The sequence below is a fragment of the Aspergillus nomiae genome (assembly GCF_001204775.2).
Source record: "Aspergillus nomiae NRRL 13137 chromosome Unknown contig00032, whole genome shotgun sequence".
In the NCBI taxonomy this organism is placed as follows: domain Eukaryota; kingdom Fungi; phylum Ascomycota; class Eurotiomycetes; order Eurotiales; family Aspergillaceae; genus Aspergillus; species Aspergillus nomiae.
The window spans coordinates 138,563-155,809 of record NW_015378087.1 but is presented as its reverse complement, the minus strand read 5'-3'; the positions used below and the strand labels follow the sequence as shown (position 1 = coordinate 155,809).

The 17,247-nt window shown below is 48.2% G+C and overlaps 7 protein-coding genes across 7 annotated transcripts; 3 read left to right on the top strand and 4 right to left on the bottom strand.

Moving 5' to 3' along the window:
* Position 1: 1 nt before the first annotated feature.
* ANOM_001893 (uncharacterized protein) lies at positions 2-847 on the top strand (the record flags this gene model as incomplete). Its single annotated transcript, XM_015547150.1, has 2 exons — positions 2-365; positions 466-847. Coding segments are annotated over 2 exons (684 nt in total), but the record flags the coding sequence as incomplete, so codon positions are not given.
* A 611-nt stretch (positions 848-1,458) lies between these two features.
* Positions 1,459-2,430, bottom strand: ANOM_001892 (alpha/beta hydrolase; the record flags this gene model as incomplete). The annotated part of the gene is made up of 1 exon (XM_015547149.1): positions 1,459-2,430. The coding sequence occupies one exon, from the start codon at positions 2,428-2,430 to the stop codon at positions 1,459-1,461; it is 972 nt and encodes a 323-aa protein (XP_015410308.1).
* A 1,252-nt stretch (positions 2,431-3,682) lies between these two features.
* On the top strand, positions 3,683-4,600 carry ANOM_001891 (NmrA/HSCARG family protein; the record flags this gene model as incomplete). Its single annotated transcript, XM_015547148.1, has 1 exon — positions 3,683-4,600. One exon carries the CDS (start codon positions 3,683-3,685, stop codon positions 4,598-4,600), a length of 918 nt encoding a protein of 305 aa, XP_015410309.1.
* Positions 4,601-4,921: 321 nt separating this feature from the next.
* ANOM_001890 (GILT family thiol reductase) lies at positions 4,922-5,323 on the bottom strand (the record flags this gene model as incomplete). Its single annotated transcript, XM_015547147.1, has 2 exons — positions 4,922-5,135; positions 5,190-5,323. The coding sequence occupies 2 exons, from the start codon at positions 5,321-5,323 to the stop codon at positions 4,922-4,924; spliced, it is 348 nt and encodes a 115-aa protein (XP_015410310.1).
* Positions 5,324-6,173: 850 nt separating this feature from the next.
* Positions 6,174-7,855, bottom strand: ANOM_001889 (phosphotransferase family protein; the record flags this gene model as incomplete). Its single annotated transcript, XM_015547146.1, has 3 exons — positions 6,174-6,775; positions 7,182-7,536; positions 7,604-7,855. Coding segments are annotated over 3 exons (588 nt in total), but the record flags the coding sequence as incomplete, so codon positions are not given.
* Positions 7,856-9,094: 1,239 nt separating this feature from the next.
* On the bottom strand, positions 9,095-10,812 carry ANOM_001888 (PEX28-32 family peroxisomal membrane protein; the record flags this gene model as incomplete). The annotated part of the gene is made up of 3 exons (XM_015547145.1): positions 9,095-10,379; positions 10,441-10,578; positions 10,649-10,812. The coding sequence occupies 3 exons, from the start codon at positions 10,810-10,812 to the stop codon at positions 9,095-9,097; spliced, it is 1,587 nt and encodes a 528-aa protein (XP_015410339.1).
* Positions 10,813-11,912: 1,100 nt separating this feature from the next.
* Positions 11,913-16,490, top strand: ANOM_001887 (putative protein kinase; the record flags this gene model as incomplete). The annotated part of the gene is made up of 6 exons (XM_015547144.1): positions 11,913-12,018; positions 12,090-12,270; positions 12,403-12,704; positions 12,760-12,878; positions 12,937-16,383; positions 16,437-16,490. 6 exons carry the CDS (start codon positions 11,913-11,915, stop codon positions 16,446-16,448), a joined length of 4,167 nt encoding a protein of 1,388 aa, XP_015410338.1. The 3' UTR covers positions 16,449-16,490.
* Between the last annotated feature and the right edge of the window lie 757 nt (positions 16,491-17,247).

Sequence of the window (17,247 nt, the reverse complement as noted above, 5' to 3'; positions counted from 1 at the left end):
ACTGCTCGCAATGTTGCATCTCTCTCCTACCTACCAGACGGGCCTCGTGTTCTCAAACTCGGTCTGGATGTCACCTCGAAGAGTAATATCACGCAGTCCTTGTCTACTGCTGTAGAGAAGTTTGGCCGCATTGACATATTAGTCAACAATGCCGGGTACGCCGTGATGGGCGACACCGAAACAGTGCCGGAGTCAGACGCCCGTCTTCAAATGGAAACTCTTTTTTGGGGTCCGGTTTTCCTTACACAACAGGCCGTTCGCATATTTCGAGAGGCAAACCCTCCAGGTCAGGGTGGCACTGTGGTGCAAGTCTCATCCATTGGTGGGCTTGTGACATTTCCCGGAAGTGCATTTTATCACGCTAGGTAGGTAAAATCCGGCTTCGTATCTCAGCTTATTTCAAATATCGCTCTGAAACCATCATGTTCTCCAATGTTTTCGTTTCTGTTGCTAAAATCTCGATAGCAAATTCGCCCTTGGCAGCTTCACTGAATCGTTTGCCAAGGAGGTGGATCCTGCTTGGAACATTAAATTCATGGTGGTTGCCCCTGGAGGCATCAAGACAGACTTTGGTTCGAATATCCAGTTTGCCGCTCGCCATCCTGCTTATGATACCCCTACCTCCCCGTTAAATCAGTTGCTAGCATATATGAGCAACCCTGCAGTTCAGGAGATGTTCTCGACACCAGAACAGTTGGCTAGAGTGCTCTTAGACGTTGTCACAGGACAGGCCCAGCGACCCTTGCCGAGGCGGTTATTGATGGGTGCCGAAACAATTGCTCTACTAGAAGCAGATCTTAAAACTTCCGCGGAGGACTTGGAATCCTGGAAAGATGAGACTCTGCGATGTTCGTCACAGACGTCCCAGTAGGAAAATTCAAATACCTACGAATCTCACAGTATTGCTTTCCTGCATAAATATCAACTCGAGTGATTGATAGTCCAGCCATCTATAATTAGAGACAATAAGCAAACCTGCCTCTTGAGAAGGCAGGAAATCGGCCTATATTCTAGTATAGGTATTTATAGATAGAATACAGCGCATTGCAGATCTAGAGTCGTGTAGTTTCCTCTATAGTCTATATATCATCATATACACTGCCTAGCTTTTACCGGATTACAAAATTGTCTATATTGCAGGCAGTACTCCTCCTCTAAGTCCGGAATAGATAGTGCTATTGTTTATGAGGGAATAGATACGCCCTACACAGCGTTTAATGACGCCTCGTGTCAAGAGAGTACATTGCTGCGTCGATTTTCGGTAGCCTATGCGACATCTTTAATTGACTATTAGATCCTTAGTTGCTGTAACTAAGTATAAATCAACCCTCCAACTATGAATACACTTCTCACTTCAAGAACAAATATATCCCTAATACATACGAGATACAGTTACATGTAAGGGAACTTCGGCCACACCCTGCATTCCGCCGCATCCCTGAATCCAACTGTACATCCCTATTTCGGCAGATGCTGAGAAAAGAAGCTGACCAATTTAGGACCACTGACGGTAGTGTTGTCATAGAGTCCGACATGGGTCTCGCCGGGGACCTGGAAGAGCTCCTTGGGCTCTAAGGCACGGTCATACGATTGCTGACTGAAGTAAAGGGAATCAGCGGCAGAACCCGCAATGACAAGGAAGGGACGGGGCGAGATCAAGGCATTCTGGTTAAAGGCCCAGAAGTTGACAACCTGGTCCAGACTGCGAGTAACAACGCGGTTCGGGGCCCGGGGGTGATATCCACGAGAGGTACGGTAATATTCGCTAGCCTCGCGCCACAAGGTGGGAAGGTCGGGAGGCAGGTTGTTCGGGTCTTCAGGAACGATTGGAGACAGCTCAGGTTCAGCACCATGCGCTTCGGCCGTACGGAGCTCGCCAGCCTGCTTCAGTCGCTGCTCAATAACAGTGCGGTTAAATGCTCCAGTGGTGTACTTCAGCCCCTCACGGAAGAGACTTCCGACATCGACGGCGCTGACAGTTGCAACGGCCTTCATGCGCAGATCGGTCTGGGCCGCGAAAGGGACATAGCCACCCGAGGCGCAGATACCGAGGGCTCCGATATTCTCCGGGTTAACCTCGTCCAGAGTAGTGAGGTAACTCACGGCGGCCTTGAAGTCTTCAACTCGCTGCCCGGGATCTTCAAGAAAATGGGGAGAGCCGCTGCTCTCTCCCTGGTACGCGGCGTCGAATGCCAGCGCGAGGAATCCGTTTTCAGAAAGGTGCTTTGCATACAAGCCGGCGGTTTGCTCCTTCACACCTCCGTAGGGATGGCCGACTACAATGGCGGATCCATTGCGGTTGGGAGCTGAGGACTCGGGGAGGTAGAGTTCGCCGACAATAGTGAAGTTGCGGCTGGGAAAGGTCACCCTGCGCGCAAGGGCGAGGTTTGCAGCTATCAAGAGCTGCGTAAGGTAGGTGGAAGGTTTCATTTTTGAGCTGCGGTGCTACTTCTTCCAATTGGAATGCTTTGGATAGAAGTTGATTGCTCTATAAAGAATAAAGATGGTAATGGAGTCCCCAGGGCAGGTCTGTCTTATATAGTTCATCCGGAAGGACTCCAGCTGTATCCTGTTCTTCTCCTTTCTTCACCACCGTCCTCCTTTTCTCCTTTTCTACTCCCTTATCTCCGAATCTTGGTGTGGCTTACATACCTCAAGATTGCACCATGTCATCACCCTATGAGAACGATAATACTGTACAGCGGAATGCTAGCACTTACCAGCTGCACGGCGTCGTCATCATTAATGCCAATTTCTTGGCCCATTTCAATATCTAAGGGAGATCCCCAGTTCGGTGCATCTTTTAGAACCTCGGTATTGTGGGGCGCCTAAAGATCCCTGAAAGAACAGCCGATGAGACCCGCTATGATGCTGTTTTAGTGCCACGGCCATTATATTGGCAGAACTAGATCACAATAGTACGATTGAACAGACCTCAGCCACCAACTCAAGTCGTTAGCGTCTGGAAGCGATATGGGGTTCAGAGGTTGTCATATTCTGCTGCAGCACAGGCATACAGAATTTAGTTCCGTTCACATTATACAAAATTACTGGGCAGGACTCGGTACTCAGCTCAAGCAGATCAGAACAATCGTCTGACTACGGAGTCCTGGCTCTCAACTTCGCGGCGTTTCATCAGGTCGGGTATCACAACCTCTAGTGCGTCGTTAAACCCGTTGCAAAGGGCTTGGCTTGATCAGGAGTGTGCTGAAAGTTTGTCCAGGCATACTGGCGGAGACTTTTGGTTGAGGTGAAAGTTAGAGAACCGAAACTGTAACCAACCTTCACAGTTGCGGCATATACTTGAGTGGGGATGTGGAGTCTAGAACACAGGTGGATTTCTCAATGAGGATCTAATCGTGCCAATCGCCGAAACTCCTTCGGCCGAAAATGCCAAGAGCAACCTTCGATGGTCAACTTCGGCCGATGAATGAAGAGCCCTGGGGAACCGAGTCAAAAAGCCCCCTAGGCTTATGTTGCCTGTAACCTCGGAGACATTTCTCTTCTTTTCCGGGGATTGTTGTTCGTGGTTTGTCATAACTGATTAGAAATTCAGGTAGGTATTAGTCACAGTTATGAAAAGCCCATCTCGGGGCCTGCTATAGAACTTAAAAACAGCGATCCATTCCATCCCGTACTATACAGTTTCAATCTGTCGTTGAAGAGTTCCACACCCATCATCATGTCCAAGATACTGGTCGTATTTGGAGCCACTGGAAACCAGGGCGGTTCCGTCATCAACCATGTCCTCAACGATCCTCAGCTCTCCCAGGTTTACCGTGTTCGAGCCGTGACTCGTAACCCTTCTCAGCCTACCGCTCACAACCTCCAAGCCAAGGGAGTCGAAATTGTCCAGGCCGATGCAGATGACCCTCAATCCCTTCAACGAGCCCTTGATGGTGCGAGCACCGTTTTCATTCTCACCACTGAGGCCTATAAAAAGGCCCGTGAAATTGCACAAGGGAAGGCTATCGCAGATGCCGCAGTGGCCGCAGGGCTCGAGTACATAATCTACAGTACCCTGCCTAACGTAACGGAAATCTCCCACGGCCGCTATCGTAAGGTTGATTACTACGATAGCAAGGCAGAAACCGAGCAATACATCCGGTCCTTGCCGATTAAGAGTGCATTCTTTGCCCCAGGGTGCTATATGCAGAATTTCCACAACGTGATGAAGCCTCAGGATCTGGGTGATGGGACGTATGGCATTGTGAATTTCGTCTCTCCCGATACACTGCTGCCACTCATCGATATCACTGATTCGGGGAAGTTTGTGGGGGCGATTCTTTCAGAGCCGGACAGATTTGAGGGCGAGGTGATTGCTGCGGCCGAGAAGCTCTATTCATTTGACGATGTTGCGAACCTGCTGAGCAGCTCCCTCGGAAAGACAGTCAAGTATAAGCAGGTGCCATTGGATACATTTAGAAGTTATCTTCCCCCTGACCATGCCGATAGCTTAGTTGAAACTATGGGGTATTTTGAGGATTTTGGCTATTATGGACCACGCATGAGGGATTTGGTCGCAAAGGGTGCAAAGGATGCTACACAACCATTAATCACCTTCACGGCATACCTCACCCAGGAGCCTGTTGATTTGTGATATCATGCAACCCGAACATCCTTCAATATATTGTTTAATCCTGATCCACCCCAGAAACCGCGGTGGAATATTTCGTACTCTATCTCACTGGCGTGAGCATGGTATACTTTAATCGTGTTAGCGAGGATCCTATAATGTAGCAAGATTAATATTCGCTCTTTAATGTTGAGAATCCGCGCAGTGAGATGGATCTATTCAGGACCTGTAAAATTTTAGTAAATTAATTTACTTATTCTCCAACACAAACGTATCCACTATGCTGTTAATATCTAGCAAACTAACCTCTGCTAGCAGTTCATAGCTTCAGCGCTACCTAGCCAGCTACAGGTACCCAGTGTCGTCCTCTCCATCCCCGGATAACTTCTCAATCTCCCGAACCAAATTCTCAACAACACCACGACCAGGTGGGCACTTCCACTCATAGCTATCCCGGATGCACCACACCTTATTATCCACACGAACAGTGCAACTAGCATTCGCGTTCGCGGCAATGCTACGCTCGACGCTGCTAATCAAAAGCTCTAGGCCTTCTTCACTGTTCGCGCAGTCACTGATTTTCTGATAATCGACGTTATGCTCCTACGCATACTCCTCAATTAATCCCTTATCCGGAACGCGCTCATAATCCGATAGCACACAGGTATTAAAATCCAGGGCATCGCCGATAGAGTCTGCGTGTTTCTCGGAACACACGAGCAATTTGTCGCCTTTGCATTCGTTCATGCCGTGTTGGCAGGTTACGTCTCTTCTTGGCTTTTCCCGGACCCTAGTGATTTGGGAGTTAGGATTCTGGAAGTATGCTCTGGGATGATATCGATGGTTGTTGCTGGGTCTGAACTCACTCTTGAACGATATTGTTGTTTTCGTGGATTCCTGTTACTCCTCCACTTTTCAAAAGCTGGCACCATCTACTTATATTCGCTCTTACATGGCCTTTTATGTATTCCTTTCCCGTGTTTTTGTTTATGCATATTCATTGTTGTCATAATCGCCTAGTGACGGGCGAGCAATTCACCCTTCGGAGCAACAGGTGATGCGTAGGTTAACAGGGATTATGGTATCTTGATCAAACTCCATGTCGTTAAATGATCCAGAAATGAGGAAATGGTATGATCCTTCAAGATAGAATGAGCCAAGCTCCTGTCCTTTCGTGACCTTTTGACCTTCTTGGACCGAAAATGCACAGCTAGCAATTTCGTCCATTCCGAGGAGGATGAAGAAAAGGCATCCCAAAAAAACTATCTTTACCAAGGGCCTGACACCTGAGGATCTATAATTATGCAGCCAATCGGCTATTTGCTTAAATTCAAACTCATTGTTCATTCACTGAGCCCTGGTTTCATCTTGGTGGTGTTTTGGGCCACTCATTAACAATGCACACTTCTGGTTCCAGATAGACGAGGAATGACCTCAATGACTTGCAGGATCTGAGAGAGTATGCGACATGATCGGAGGCGGTAGTGGTTTTGATAAAGGAGGAATCTACCCTATCAAACCTATTTGGGAAATATTAGTTGATATCCATATCATGTCATATCATTCCGGTTACCAACCTGCTATGGAAAGGTGCCCTTCATTCACTGGCTTTATCCTCGAAAGGCCATGCCTTCTCCCACAACACCCGTTCCTCAGAAGATTTTGATTCCCGATCTAAAAACCTCTTTTTGGCAAGTTTGAGTCTCCTAACAACTTCATCATAATCATCAGGAGACACGGCCCCGTTCCAGCCTGTATACACTCCTAACTCATTAATCACTTGCGCTTTCCGCTCGACATCTCTCTCCCATTTGGCGTACTCCTCGCCCTGCTTAACCAAGTCATGTTCTGTGTAGCTCAATGGGCACGGAACCCTTGGGTTGCCGCGATTATCCTCTCCAACTAGCTGCCTCCAAGCATCATCTCTCGTGACATCAGCAAGAAGCTTTTGGACATGTGGTTCTCCATCATCAAATATTGACCCCACTAGACTTAATAGCTCAGACTGCAAGGTTTCCCGATATTGAAATGCATGAAGTAAGTCCGGGGCTTCCTTATACATTTGTGTCTCGTAGTAAAGCCAGAGCGTCTGTGCAAGAAACAGCTCACTAGCGGCTTTTTTGTCTTGGGGATTAAGATCATTGATATTCTCCGGAAGGCTAGGTCGAACGAACCGTTCTGGCTTCGGGCCATCAAATTCTATAAGAGATGGATGATGGGCAATAAGGAACATCGGATAAATAGGAACAGCTTGCCAGTCGATAATACTCGTTATCGTGGTGGGTTTATCTTGGTCAACGAAGATGTTGTCGGAGTGTAGATTTGTGCCAGATTATACCCGCGTTGAGCCCATCATCTTTTGGTAGGATATGTTGATATATGTTAAGAAAGTCCTGTAGAACAGGCAATTTTGCTTCTTTTGTAGGATGATAACCACCAGGTCCATTGAAAATGCCCTGTTGGCTATCTCGAGGAAATTTTGAAAATTTACTCACACAGGCTAGCTCTCGCTTAACCAGCGCATTCATGGTGCTGCTCGAACTTGCCCCTAGTATACGACGCAATCAACTTGATGTATACTTGGTGGGGAGATGAGGGAACTTACAGGGGCCTCTATCAATATCAACCTCACCTCTTCTGTCATCAAACCACGCTCGCCCTGTTGTCGGTCCGATTGCGAAGGTATCATCAAATTTGATACTTTCAGACTCTGAGACATCCTTCCGAAGGTATAATGAACCATGATATGGAAACCCTGCCCTAGAGAGTGTGGAGGTGATGGAGCCAATTTGCTTCGTGATTGAGAGTTTGTCCCGCGGCTTAAGGCTTTCCCACATGCGGCTAAGCTCAATCCCTTGGGCCTTTTCCATAACAATATACTCTGAACCTAGTTTACTCTCCACGACCCGGGAACAGTAAGTGATAACCTTAGGGACAGGAAGGTGGAGGTTTTCCCTTGCCTTAAAAGACGTTAGAACAAAGACGTATCCCAACTGTATGTTTGGTTTGCCTTCTGGGGCTTCGCACATATTGCATTGTTGCCACTTCAGACGCGGTTGTGTAGTGGCTAGGTCCTGCGTTTGGATGTGGGATTTTAACAACTAACTCCCGTCCGTCCTGCATGGTAGCAAGAAACGCTTTGTTAAAGTTCCCTTTCGGGAGCTTCGAGATGTTGACGCAAACCGCATCATCCCCAGCTGCCTCCTCCGCGATTTTGATCAAAGCATTTAGATCGAATGAAACGTATCTGTTTTGCAGCTGCTGCGCCTCGTTCCAGATCTATCGCTGAGCCGAATAAGTGTAGAGATCCCCTGGATCACAATCTAAAAATTTATGAGCAGTCAACGCTTACTACGGCAAGAGATGGTACCTAAAAGTTTTGTATCGGAGCCTTCCTTTCCCCCGGTCATAGTGGACAATGGCCGGCATGGAATTGCATACAAACGGGAATAGTAGAGAATAGACATAGGAACCAAACACCTTCTGCTTTGTAATAACATTTCAGTGTGGTCTCTCCCGGACAAGAAGGATACTTGTACAATCTAAGTATCTTGATGTTGGAGATGTCTTGGTTGTTGGCACGTGATATATTTGCCTAGCAACGGGCTCATCTTCAAGAAGTCTTATATTAAACCGACATGACTAAAGTAGATATTCTCTCGGTCTAACATATTTTCTACTTTTTTAGCATGGCACTGTCGCCCTTGGAGGGAAAAGTCAGATACTCGCTAATTAGAGTGTAGGAGATGTGTTGATTACAGAATATTCTGAGCATTTGCTTGGCTACTTCAGTCTCGTTTATAGAGTTACACACTTTTAGAAATTGTGGAAGCCCTATTACGTTGACTTTAATCAAATAACTATTCAGCAGCGATCTGTATCACATATCCGAGAGCTAAGGTCCAGTTCTACGGAAGGAAGTGGACTTAGATTAGGTTGATAATCTTGCAAATGGCATGCGCTATCTAGCCCAACTACGGCAAGCCGTTTAGAGTCAGGTAAGAAATATTGAGCAGTGATTTGGAGAGCACTTCATCACTTTAAGAGAATAGGAATATTAGAATAACCTTGGCATCTTGCAAGATCGTCTCCGGATACCCAGTGGGATTACCCTGACGGTCATATATACTGAGACAAGTTAACATATCTGGATATCGCGTTTATATATTTTCACGGCGATGCTGCCGGCGCAGGCCATCACATTGGTCTCCTGCTATATACGGTTGTATACAATGGCTGAGAAGATATCTAAATGTTATATATGTATTGTTATTGAGATTGTTGGGCAGCGTAGTTCAGCGCTCAAAAGCCGTGTATCTCTAATGTGCTTCTCTGAGATATCCGGCTGAATTGTTTAATGCGTCACCGATCCCTTATAGGATGATACTTGACCATGGACACTAGTTTATATCACCATCCGGGTGGATACCGCGCATATGAATATTATTCATAGAAAGAATATGCATTATTTACAAATTAACTCCCGTCAACAGCTACAGATCATGCGTACTTTCAGCATCAATCTCTATCTTCACTGGCCGTATATGCCTTATCGCTTTCCGCTGGCATACTTGTCCTGTGAACGATTCGTACCCATCGTCGTCTTCTCCATTCCCCCATCACTGATGGTCCAGTACCTCCCTTCTCCTCGTAATCCTGCGACGCGCGTCCCTTTCCTTTCCGCTTGACCTTCTTCACATCTCCCATTCCGGACGATTTCAAGTCGGAGTCAAACTCCTCATTACCTAATGCAGCGTCCCAGACCCAACCCCCAATTTCGTCATTAGCCGCGCTTTCGTCAGGGGTACTTTCTGAAACTTCAAAGCCGACACCAGTAATCATTCGTTCCACGACCCACTCGCGGCAATCTAGGTCAAGTTCCCACTTCTTGCTTTTCCAAGCCCAGCCAGAAGGCGGCTGAACATCCTCGAAGAACCGGCAGCCTTTAGGACGGTCTCCAGCAATACGCAATGGGGATAGTGGGTCGTATGGCATGGGGCTGAAAATGAAGTGGTCCCATTGTGCGTCAGAATAAGGGGCCAGAGAGCGGTATTGAATTTCGAAGATCTCCACCTCACGTTCTTCGGGATACGTGTCTAGGGAGATATCTGCCAAAGACCTTAATGAAGACATGGTTGCGGAGGGAGAAGATGGCAGGGGTACGCCTAGGACGTCCACTGTATCCTTCTTGCCATTGTTGGATGTTGTGAGAGCATCCCCAGCGGGTTCATTTGTAAGGTCACCTGCAATATTTTGGAATAGTTCCTGGAGGCTGGGGTGGCTGGACAGAATAGCAGCGTTGCCACCCACAAGGAGTATATATCTCCACGGCAGGAGGTGCGCAGTCAGGAACAACAGAGCCGTAATGATTGTACAGACTAGAAAGACAACGGACGACACCTTTTCATTGGAGAAGTTCGTCAGAGGCGCGAATGCAGAAACCGTTGCATCGTGTATGTCAGAGAAATCGGCCATACAATTCTGCAAGTCCCGCATATTCCGAAAGAAATCTTTAGATGTCTCTGGTGCCGGCTTGATCGTCTTGGCTGGTGCAAGTGCTGGGCCTTGGTATGAGTAATAAGGAGTGATACTGGATGTTGATGTTGATGGAGGTGGAGGATGGCGTGCCAGAAACGCGGGGACCATCACAAACAGTAAGACAGAAGCGATGGGTATGATTACGAGGAGATGAGGGTCTAAGCAGACGAAAGAGTAGACGAAAAGAAAAGAGAAAGTATGGGAAGACTTTTTCCAGCTGAGCAAACGCTCCATGCGCGTCTGAAATGAGAATACAATCCCAATTCTGCCAACGATTTCAGTCTGTGCTCGTGTCCAGACCACACGCCCAGATACATGATACATACCTTGCATTGAATCTGCGGAAGTTATTAGCCATCAGGGGCAGACTGAAGGCCGGCCGTTTGGGATCGACAGGCCGCTTGTCGCCCATGACCACAGAGTCGTCGTCGACATCTTCTGCCGGGATTACTTGCTGCAAGAGTCTTTTTACAACTAGTCAGCGACAGAAGCCCGTAGAGATCAGAAACTCGAGAGGATCCGGTGAGGGCATACTTGGCGAATAGTTTATCTTGCAAGGACCGACCAGCACCCGAGATGGATCGCGGATGTCCAGCAGAAGGTTTAGAATCTCTTGATTCGTCCCCTTGTTTCCCCACGGAGATTACAGGGACAGGCTCGTCACGGTTGACGATAGCGTCCGAAGTATGTTCTTCCATGTTATATTCAGCTACCGGAAGAGATCGATAGTAAGCAAAAACATTTCCGACGGCGGACAATAGCAGTAGATGAAAGTCGCTCGGCTGTTTGCAAGCGGAAGCACATGCATCACATTACTAGAAGGCGGAGAGCCGAGTTCCTATCAGCACTGTGAATGAACCTAGCTTATCGGGGGGGGTATCATCATGACAATACCAACCCCATGGTTATTTTACCAACAGGGTACCGCCTTGGTATTGCCCGGTATGTATTAGACTAGGTTGGCAGCCTTACCTTGGGTATACCTTAGGTAATGCATAGTATAACCTAATATCCATATTTTGGGGGTTCGATCTCAACACACAACATTGTTTGTGCTGTTTGCAGGCATGCAACGGGGTCACTCTCGCAGCAAAAAGGAGCAGGGGGGTTTTTGGCGATGGTTGTTTAGAGGTTGATCTCTTAGTTGAGGCTTGTTATGTTTACAGGTAATTTCTTCCAGGTCTCCACCGGGATTTCAACTTCTCTTTCTATCTTTTTTTTCTTTTTTCCCTATTTCTTAATAGTTATTTTCTTACACCTGGCAGGTCCTGGCAGGTTTCAAGCCGAGGGATAATTGTTTAGATTTGTTGATTAAAGAAATTCTTTCTTGGCTCCTTCCTCCTCATTGCTTTGTTCTACCGGTTGGTTATATACGACCCGTAACTTTCTTTCCCTACCGCCAAAAAGTCCATCAGAACTGCTGCCCCAGGCAGAGTCTCCCTCCGTCATCGACATCGCCGCCGCGCCGATATTTATTCCTTCAGGGGAATTTGAAACGAGATTGGACAGCGATCAACTTTTCCCCCGGAGGTCTCTTTCCCCTTCGGTTTGCCCTTCTATACTTTGGAACAGAGACTGCTGTTCTTGACCCCCGCAATGGACCGCTAACCACCGTTGCTGGGTCGCGCGACATTGTTGGTCAAGGCACTCCTTTGTTTGAGAGACAGAGAAGTCATCTACTCCTAAATCCCATTGCGATTGGGATTCTACATCGAATTTATCGCCATTCAGCCACCAGTTTCTTGCCCTAGGTGCATCCGTATCTCGTTCGGGGACGACACAGTCGGAGAGTCTGAGGATGCCGGAAAAGCTGCCGGCCCAGCCATATTCAGGGAAGGGGCAGTCGCGTAAGGTTCAATCGAGGTCGTCGAGTCCGTCTCGAAATGAAGATTCAGGCTCAGGAGGTATGTTCACCCGGCGCGATGGAAATGTTTCCATTGCAGCTGGCCGCTAACGTCTTTTCGTTGTACTGCAGCAGAAGGTCCCCCACGCAGACGGTTGCAAAAACACGCCTCAACACCGTTTCTTTCAGAAGCATCCTATTCGTCAACCGAGACAAGGGGATCAAACTCAAATGTGACAAGCAGGAGGAGGTTCTCAATTCGAGATCAGAAGGCACCGCAAGGCCCGCGACCGCAGGAGCCTGCTCGAAGAAGGTAGACGGAGCTTTCTCCCTTCATTTTCCCCATTCGCTTTCGTGTCCTTGCTGCTCCCCTACACGCATTCCCGCCAGGCCCAATACTCTGGATTTCTGGTATATTGTATGATTCTGATCCATATTGTTATAGCAATCACCCCGGGTCGTTCTTCCACTCCGTTAACTCGTCAATCGATTCCACGAATGGTTCGACGGAGAGTAACAATTTCCCTGCTAGCCTGCGATCCACAAGCATGGGCAATCTTTTGAAAACAGACCTTAACCAGACTCCACCCGAGAACGCAGAATTCCTCACGCCCGTCAATTTCGACGACTTCCACAACAGCATAATGACGGAATCAAGTCTCAATCAGTTTCCCTTGCCCCGAACTGCGGGCGCTGCTTCAGGCTTCCCCCCAATCAATTCCGCTCTGAATAAGAATGATGAGAACGGTATGTCTAGACGGATGAGGAGCAACTCTATTAGGAGGAAAAGTGTGACCATTAGCACCCCTCCGAGCGACTCGGTGCCCTCCCGACCACCGACCTTGGCTACAGCTACTCGAAGTCGTCGTCAAAGTCTCGCCCAACCGCCAAATGCAAACAACGCTGCTCCACGGAATTCACGTAAGTCCATAGGACAAGGTTCGATTCCTTCTGCGAGGCGACAAAGCTTGTCGAGTAGGAAGCTAGTGCCGACACAAGCCACAACTTTCTGCACCCACGCACTCAAAATCTTGAATCTATGCCAAACGATGCAACGAGACTACCAACCAGTGCACGAAATATCAAAGCCAAATCCCTACAGCCTCCGTCGAGGGAACCTCGCGAAACCTTCCTGACCACCTCTGGATCTGCGGATCATTCCAGATCTTCGTCAACCAATGCCGTCCGAACGCCAGTCAAGCATGCACAAGCACCGCTTACGACCCCATCGTCTGCATCAAAGAGGGTTTCTGTGATGCCCCCGCACGCGACAGGCTTGGGGGCTCGTACTATAAGTCCGACGGACGCACGACGGCTGAAGCGCATGTCAACGGCACCTCAGGCGCCTCCTTTGCCTTATACTCCTCCGACGCAGACCGATATATTACCCGTCCGTCCTCGCTCATGCGCACAGTCGCCGTCCTATATTCCTCGGAAGAGTGTGACTCCTTCCTCCAATAGAACCACCCCTGATCCGTCCCGTAAATCCTATAGCTCTGGGCTATCTTTGTCGTCGACCACAAGTCATAACTCGGCAAGGAATTCCGGGGGATCATTACAAACCCGGCTTGCTCAGGCTGCATCGTCTTCTAGGCTCCCTACACCTAAACCTCGTGTAGAGCATGCTGTGGCAGCAGACGAGGAAGTACCTCCTGTTCCTGCTATTCCTAAGGCCTACGAGTCTCCGAAGGGGGAGCCCGAGCAACCAAATTGCACAGCTCCTCGCAAATCACACCTTCCGGTGGATATTGCTGTTTTGAAAGGCAAGTCGGACACGGAGTCGGATACAAACCCTACAGCTAGCGCAACTGAAGACGACACAATGGATCTGCCTGCCAAACGAGCGTTGAAGACTCCGGAAACCAAGCACAAACCAACCGCGAGCTTGGGCAAAAGGAACCTTCAGCCACTGAAATTGCCGCCGTTGAATTTGCTACCTTTGGGTACACCGATGACAAACAAGATCCAAGCCATGAAAGACCGAGAGGAGGATGCGAAATCACATACGCCAACGGGTCAGGTTGTCGCAAAGACTCCAAGTACCCCTCTTACTGCCTCAAAAGCTAATTTCTTCGCTGTCGAAGATGACGCTGTACCACGCACACAAGCAAGGAGCAGCACCGCGCATTTTGTTGTGAGTACGTCTTCGGGTGCTACGTTGAGGACAGCCAGCAGCTCCAGCGCATTGGCATCTTTCGACAACACTCCTTCTGGGGCAAGGACAAACTCGCCTTATGTCTCGTACTCGCTCCCGAAGAGCAATAGTGATGCCAATAATCTACGCCAAAAGGCCAGTGCGGATTACTCTTACAGAGTATCACAGTCTCACAAACTGACGGGTCCACGCCCTCAAACCCAGTCTTCTGCTTTCTCTTCCAATGCAGAAACGATCAGTCAGATGTCTACCCCGTCTGATCCTGACAACAACAGCACTTCTGGGTCCTCTCTGAGGAATAAGATTACGATAACCCGTCATAGGAGCAATTCCAGACCTCAACAGGTAACGGACGCAAGTACAGATCCCACTAAACTCGAGCCCATGCCGCCACCTAGGCTTCCAGCGTCTGCAACCTGGAATAACCTATCAACGGCCAAAAATATAAGTCCCACGCTTAAGCCAAGCTATTTCAAGTCAAAGCGACAGGTCTCTGTATCAAACGCGGCAGGCTCGCCAATACGGAAACCCAGTTTCAGCAGCGAACAGAGTCTTGCTCTAGAGCACAGCATCTCGAACGAGTCGCGTCATAGTGATGTCGCATCCCATCGTTCTGCATCGTCAATCCTCTCCCCAGTTCACAGGATCCTCAACTCTGCGAAGTCGAGCGCTGCCGCCAACTCCACGTCTTCTGATCTAAACGTTGACCCCGATATTCAGATAGCTGACGATGAGATGCGGAAACTGAATGGCAGGCGCAAAGATTTCGAAAACGCGGCGAAAGAGTTGGATGAGCTGCGCCGCAAAGCTGGACCGAAAGAACGTGTCAGCCCAGCTCAGGCTCTCAAAATGGCAAATCTTAACATCTTTGAGCGTGGTGAAATTATTGACTTCAAAGATATCTTTTTCTGCGGAACTCAACATGCAAAGAAACATGTAGGGGACTTGAATGCGCAGGCCGCAAACTTCGGCTACGACGATGATCGCGGTGATTACAATATTGTCATTGGGGACCACCTAGCCTACCGATACGAAGTCATCGATGTTTTGGGCAAGGGAAGCTTTGGTCAAGTTCTAAGATGTGTTGATCACAAAACAGGCGGATTAGTTGCTGTGAAGATCATCCGCAACAAGAAGAGGTTCCACCAGCAAGCCTTGATTGAGGTTAATCTGCTTCAAAAGCTCAAAGAGTGGGATCCTCATCGTCGGCATAGTGTTGTCAATTTCACACAAAGCTTCTACTTCCGGGGTCACCTCTGCATATCTACAGAACTGCTCGGAATGAATTTATATGAATTCATCAAAGCACACGACTTCAAAGGTTTCTCAGTCAAGGTCATCCGCCGTTTTACGAAACAGATTTTGAGTACACTGGTGCTTCTCCATACCAAGAAAGTCATCCACTGCGATCTCAAGCCCGAGAACATTCTCCTTGTACACCCAATGAGTTCCGAGATCAGAGTTATCGACTTTGGCTCTAGCTGTTTCGAGAACGAGAAGGTGTATACCTATATTCAGAGTCGCTTTTACCGCTCACCAGAAGTCATTCTTGGCATGTCATACGGTATGCCCATTGACATGTGGAGTCTGGGATGTATCTTGGCTGAGCTGTACACGGGATATCCGATCTTCCCGGGAGAGAATGAACAAGAGCAGCTTGCTTGTATCATGGAGGTTTTCGGGCCTCCAGAGAAACACTTGATTGAGAAGAGTACACGGAAGAAGCTCTTCTTTGATTCCTTGGGCAAACCGAGATTGACGGTCTCCTCAAAAGGTCGACGTCGGCGCCCAAGTTCGAAGGAGCTCAGGCAGGTCCTGAAATGCGACGACGAGGCTTTCCTTGACTTCATCTCCCGCTGCCTTCGTTGGGACCCGTCTCGCCGACTTAGTCCGCACGATGCCCTCAGACATGAATTCCTAACAGGGCTCAAGATGCCCTCGCGGCCCAGGACATATACAGCGAGTTTGAATTCCCCAGCCAAGCGGGGGAATACTCTATCAACCCCGTCGTCAGGTCGCCCACTTCCAGAACCACCTAGTACGAGTCTCAAGCATGGCACCTTTCTCCGTAGCCGAGATGTCTCAGGTAGCTCTCCAGTCAAGCCGATAGCCGGAAAGCGCCACTCAACGGTGAGCGGTGTCCAACCGTCCACCCCCAAACGAAGTACAACTACTTCTACAACGACTCCTGGGTCAGCATTGCCTCGCGTTGCTGGTAGGAGCATCAGTGGAAAGCCAGACCTCGCAACAGCGGCGGCTGCGACCAGCCTGGTGAGTTGAATGCTCTACCAAATATTGGCGTACGGACTGCTAACCTTCATTAGAGAACTAAATAGGGCTGAGTGCTAACTTCTCTCTATTTTCTTCGTATGCCTTTTTCCTTTTGTTTTTCTCCTTTCCATTGCATTTTTGTAATAATAATTGTTTGACCATTAAGTTGCATAAAGAGGTCGGGAATATTTGCGGTTTTGTACCCCTTTCATGATTCAAACTGCGCCGATAGAGGTGGACGAGGAAAGAGTTCATCTTATACCCTTGAGCATTTTCATGCTTTTACACGATGCCTTCGTTTTGTCTCCTTCTTTGAGCATACTGTTTGCAATTCTGTTACGACCTCAGAAGCCAGCTTATTGCTCCACATTGCATGTCTAACCCCTTGTCGCTCGCTGACTATAATTTCCTCTTGGATCTTATCATTATTTTTTTTTTATTTCCTTCTCTGCTCGTTTCATATCTGCCCGATGTTTTACCCATATCGATGGACTCGATGGTATTTTCCATTCGCACAGGACATTGTATATTTACACTTCTTTTTGTTCTGTCACTTCACTTTTCAGCTCTACCCATGTTCTTGGATGGTGGGAGTGTCAGGAGTCATGGGTTATGTTAGAATCAGAGCATCGATGCATATACTGACGAAGACGAGTATAGTTAATTATCATAAGCATTCATAGATTCTGGGAGGTGTACATATAATGGAAATTCAAGGAATGGACGGGAGGGTCCATCGCAACGAGAAAGATGTTCTTTTACAGATCAATAAACAGTTGGTACTTCTTTTGAAGGTGGTCGGCGATAAACAAATACATCCATAGATCAGATAAGATCTCCCGATAAGCAGCGAATTGAATACTT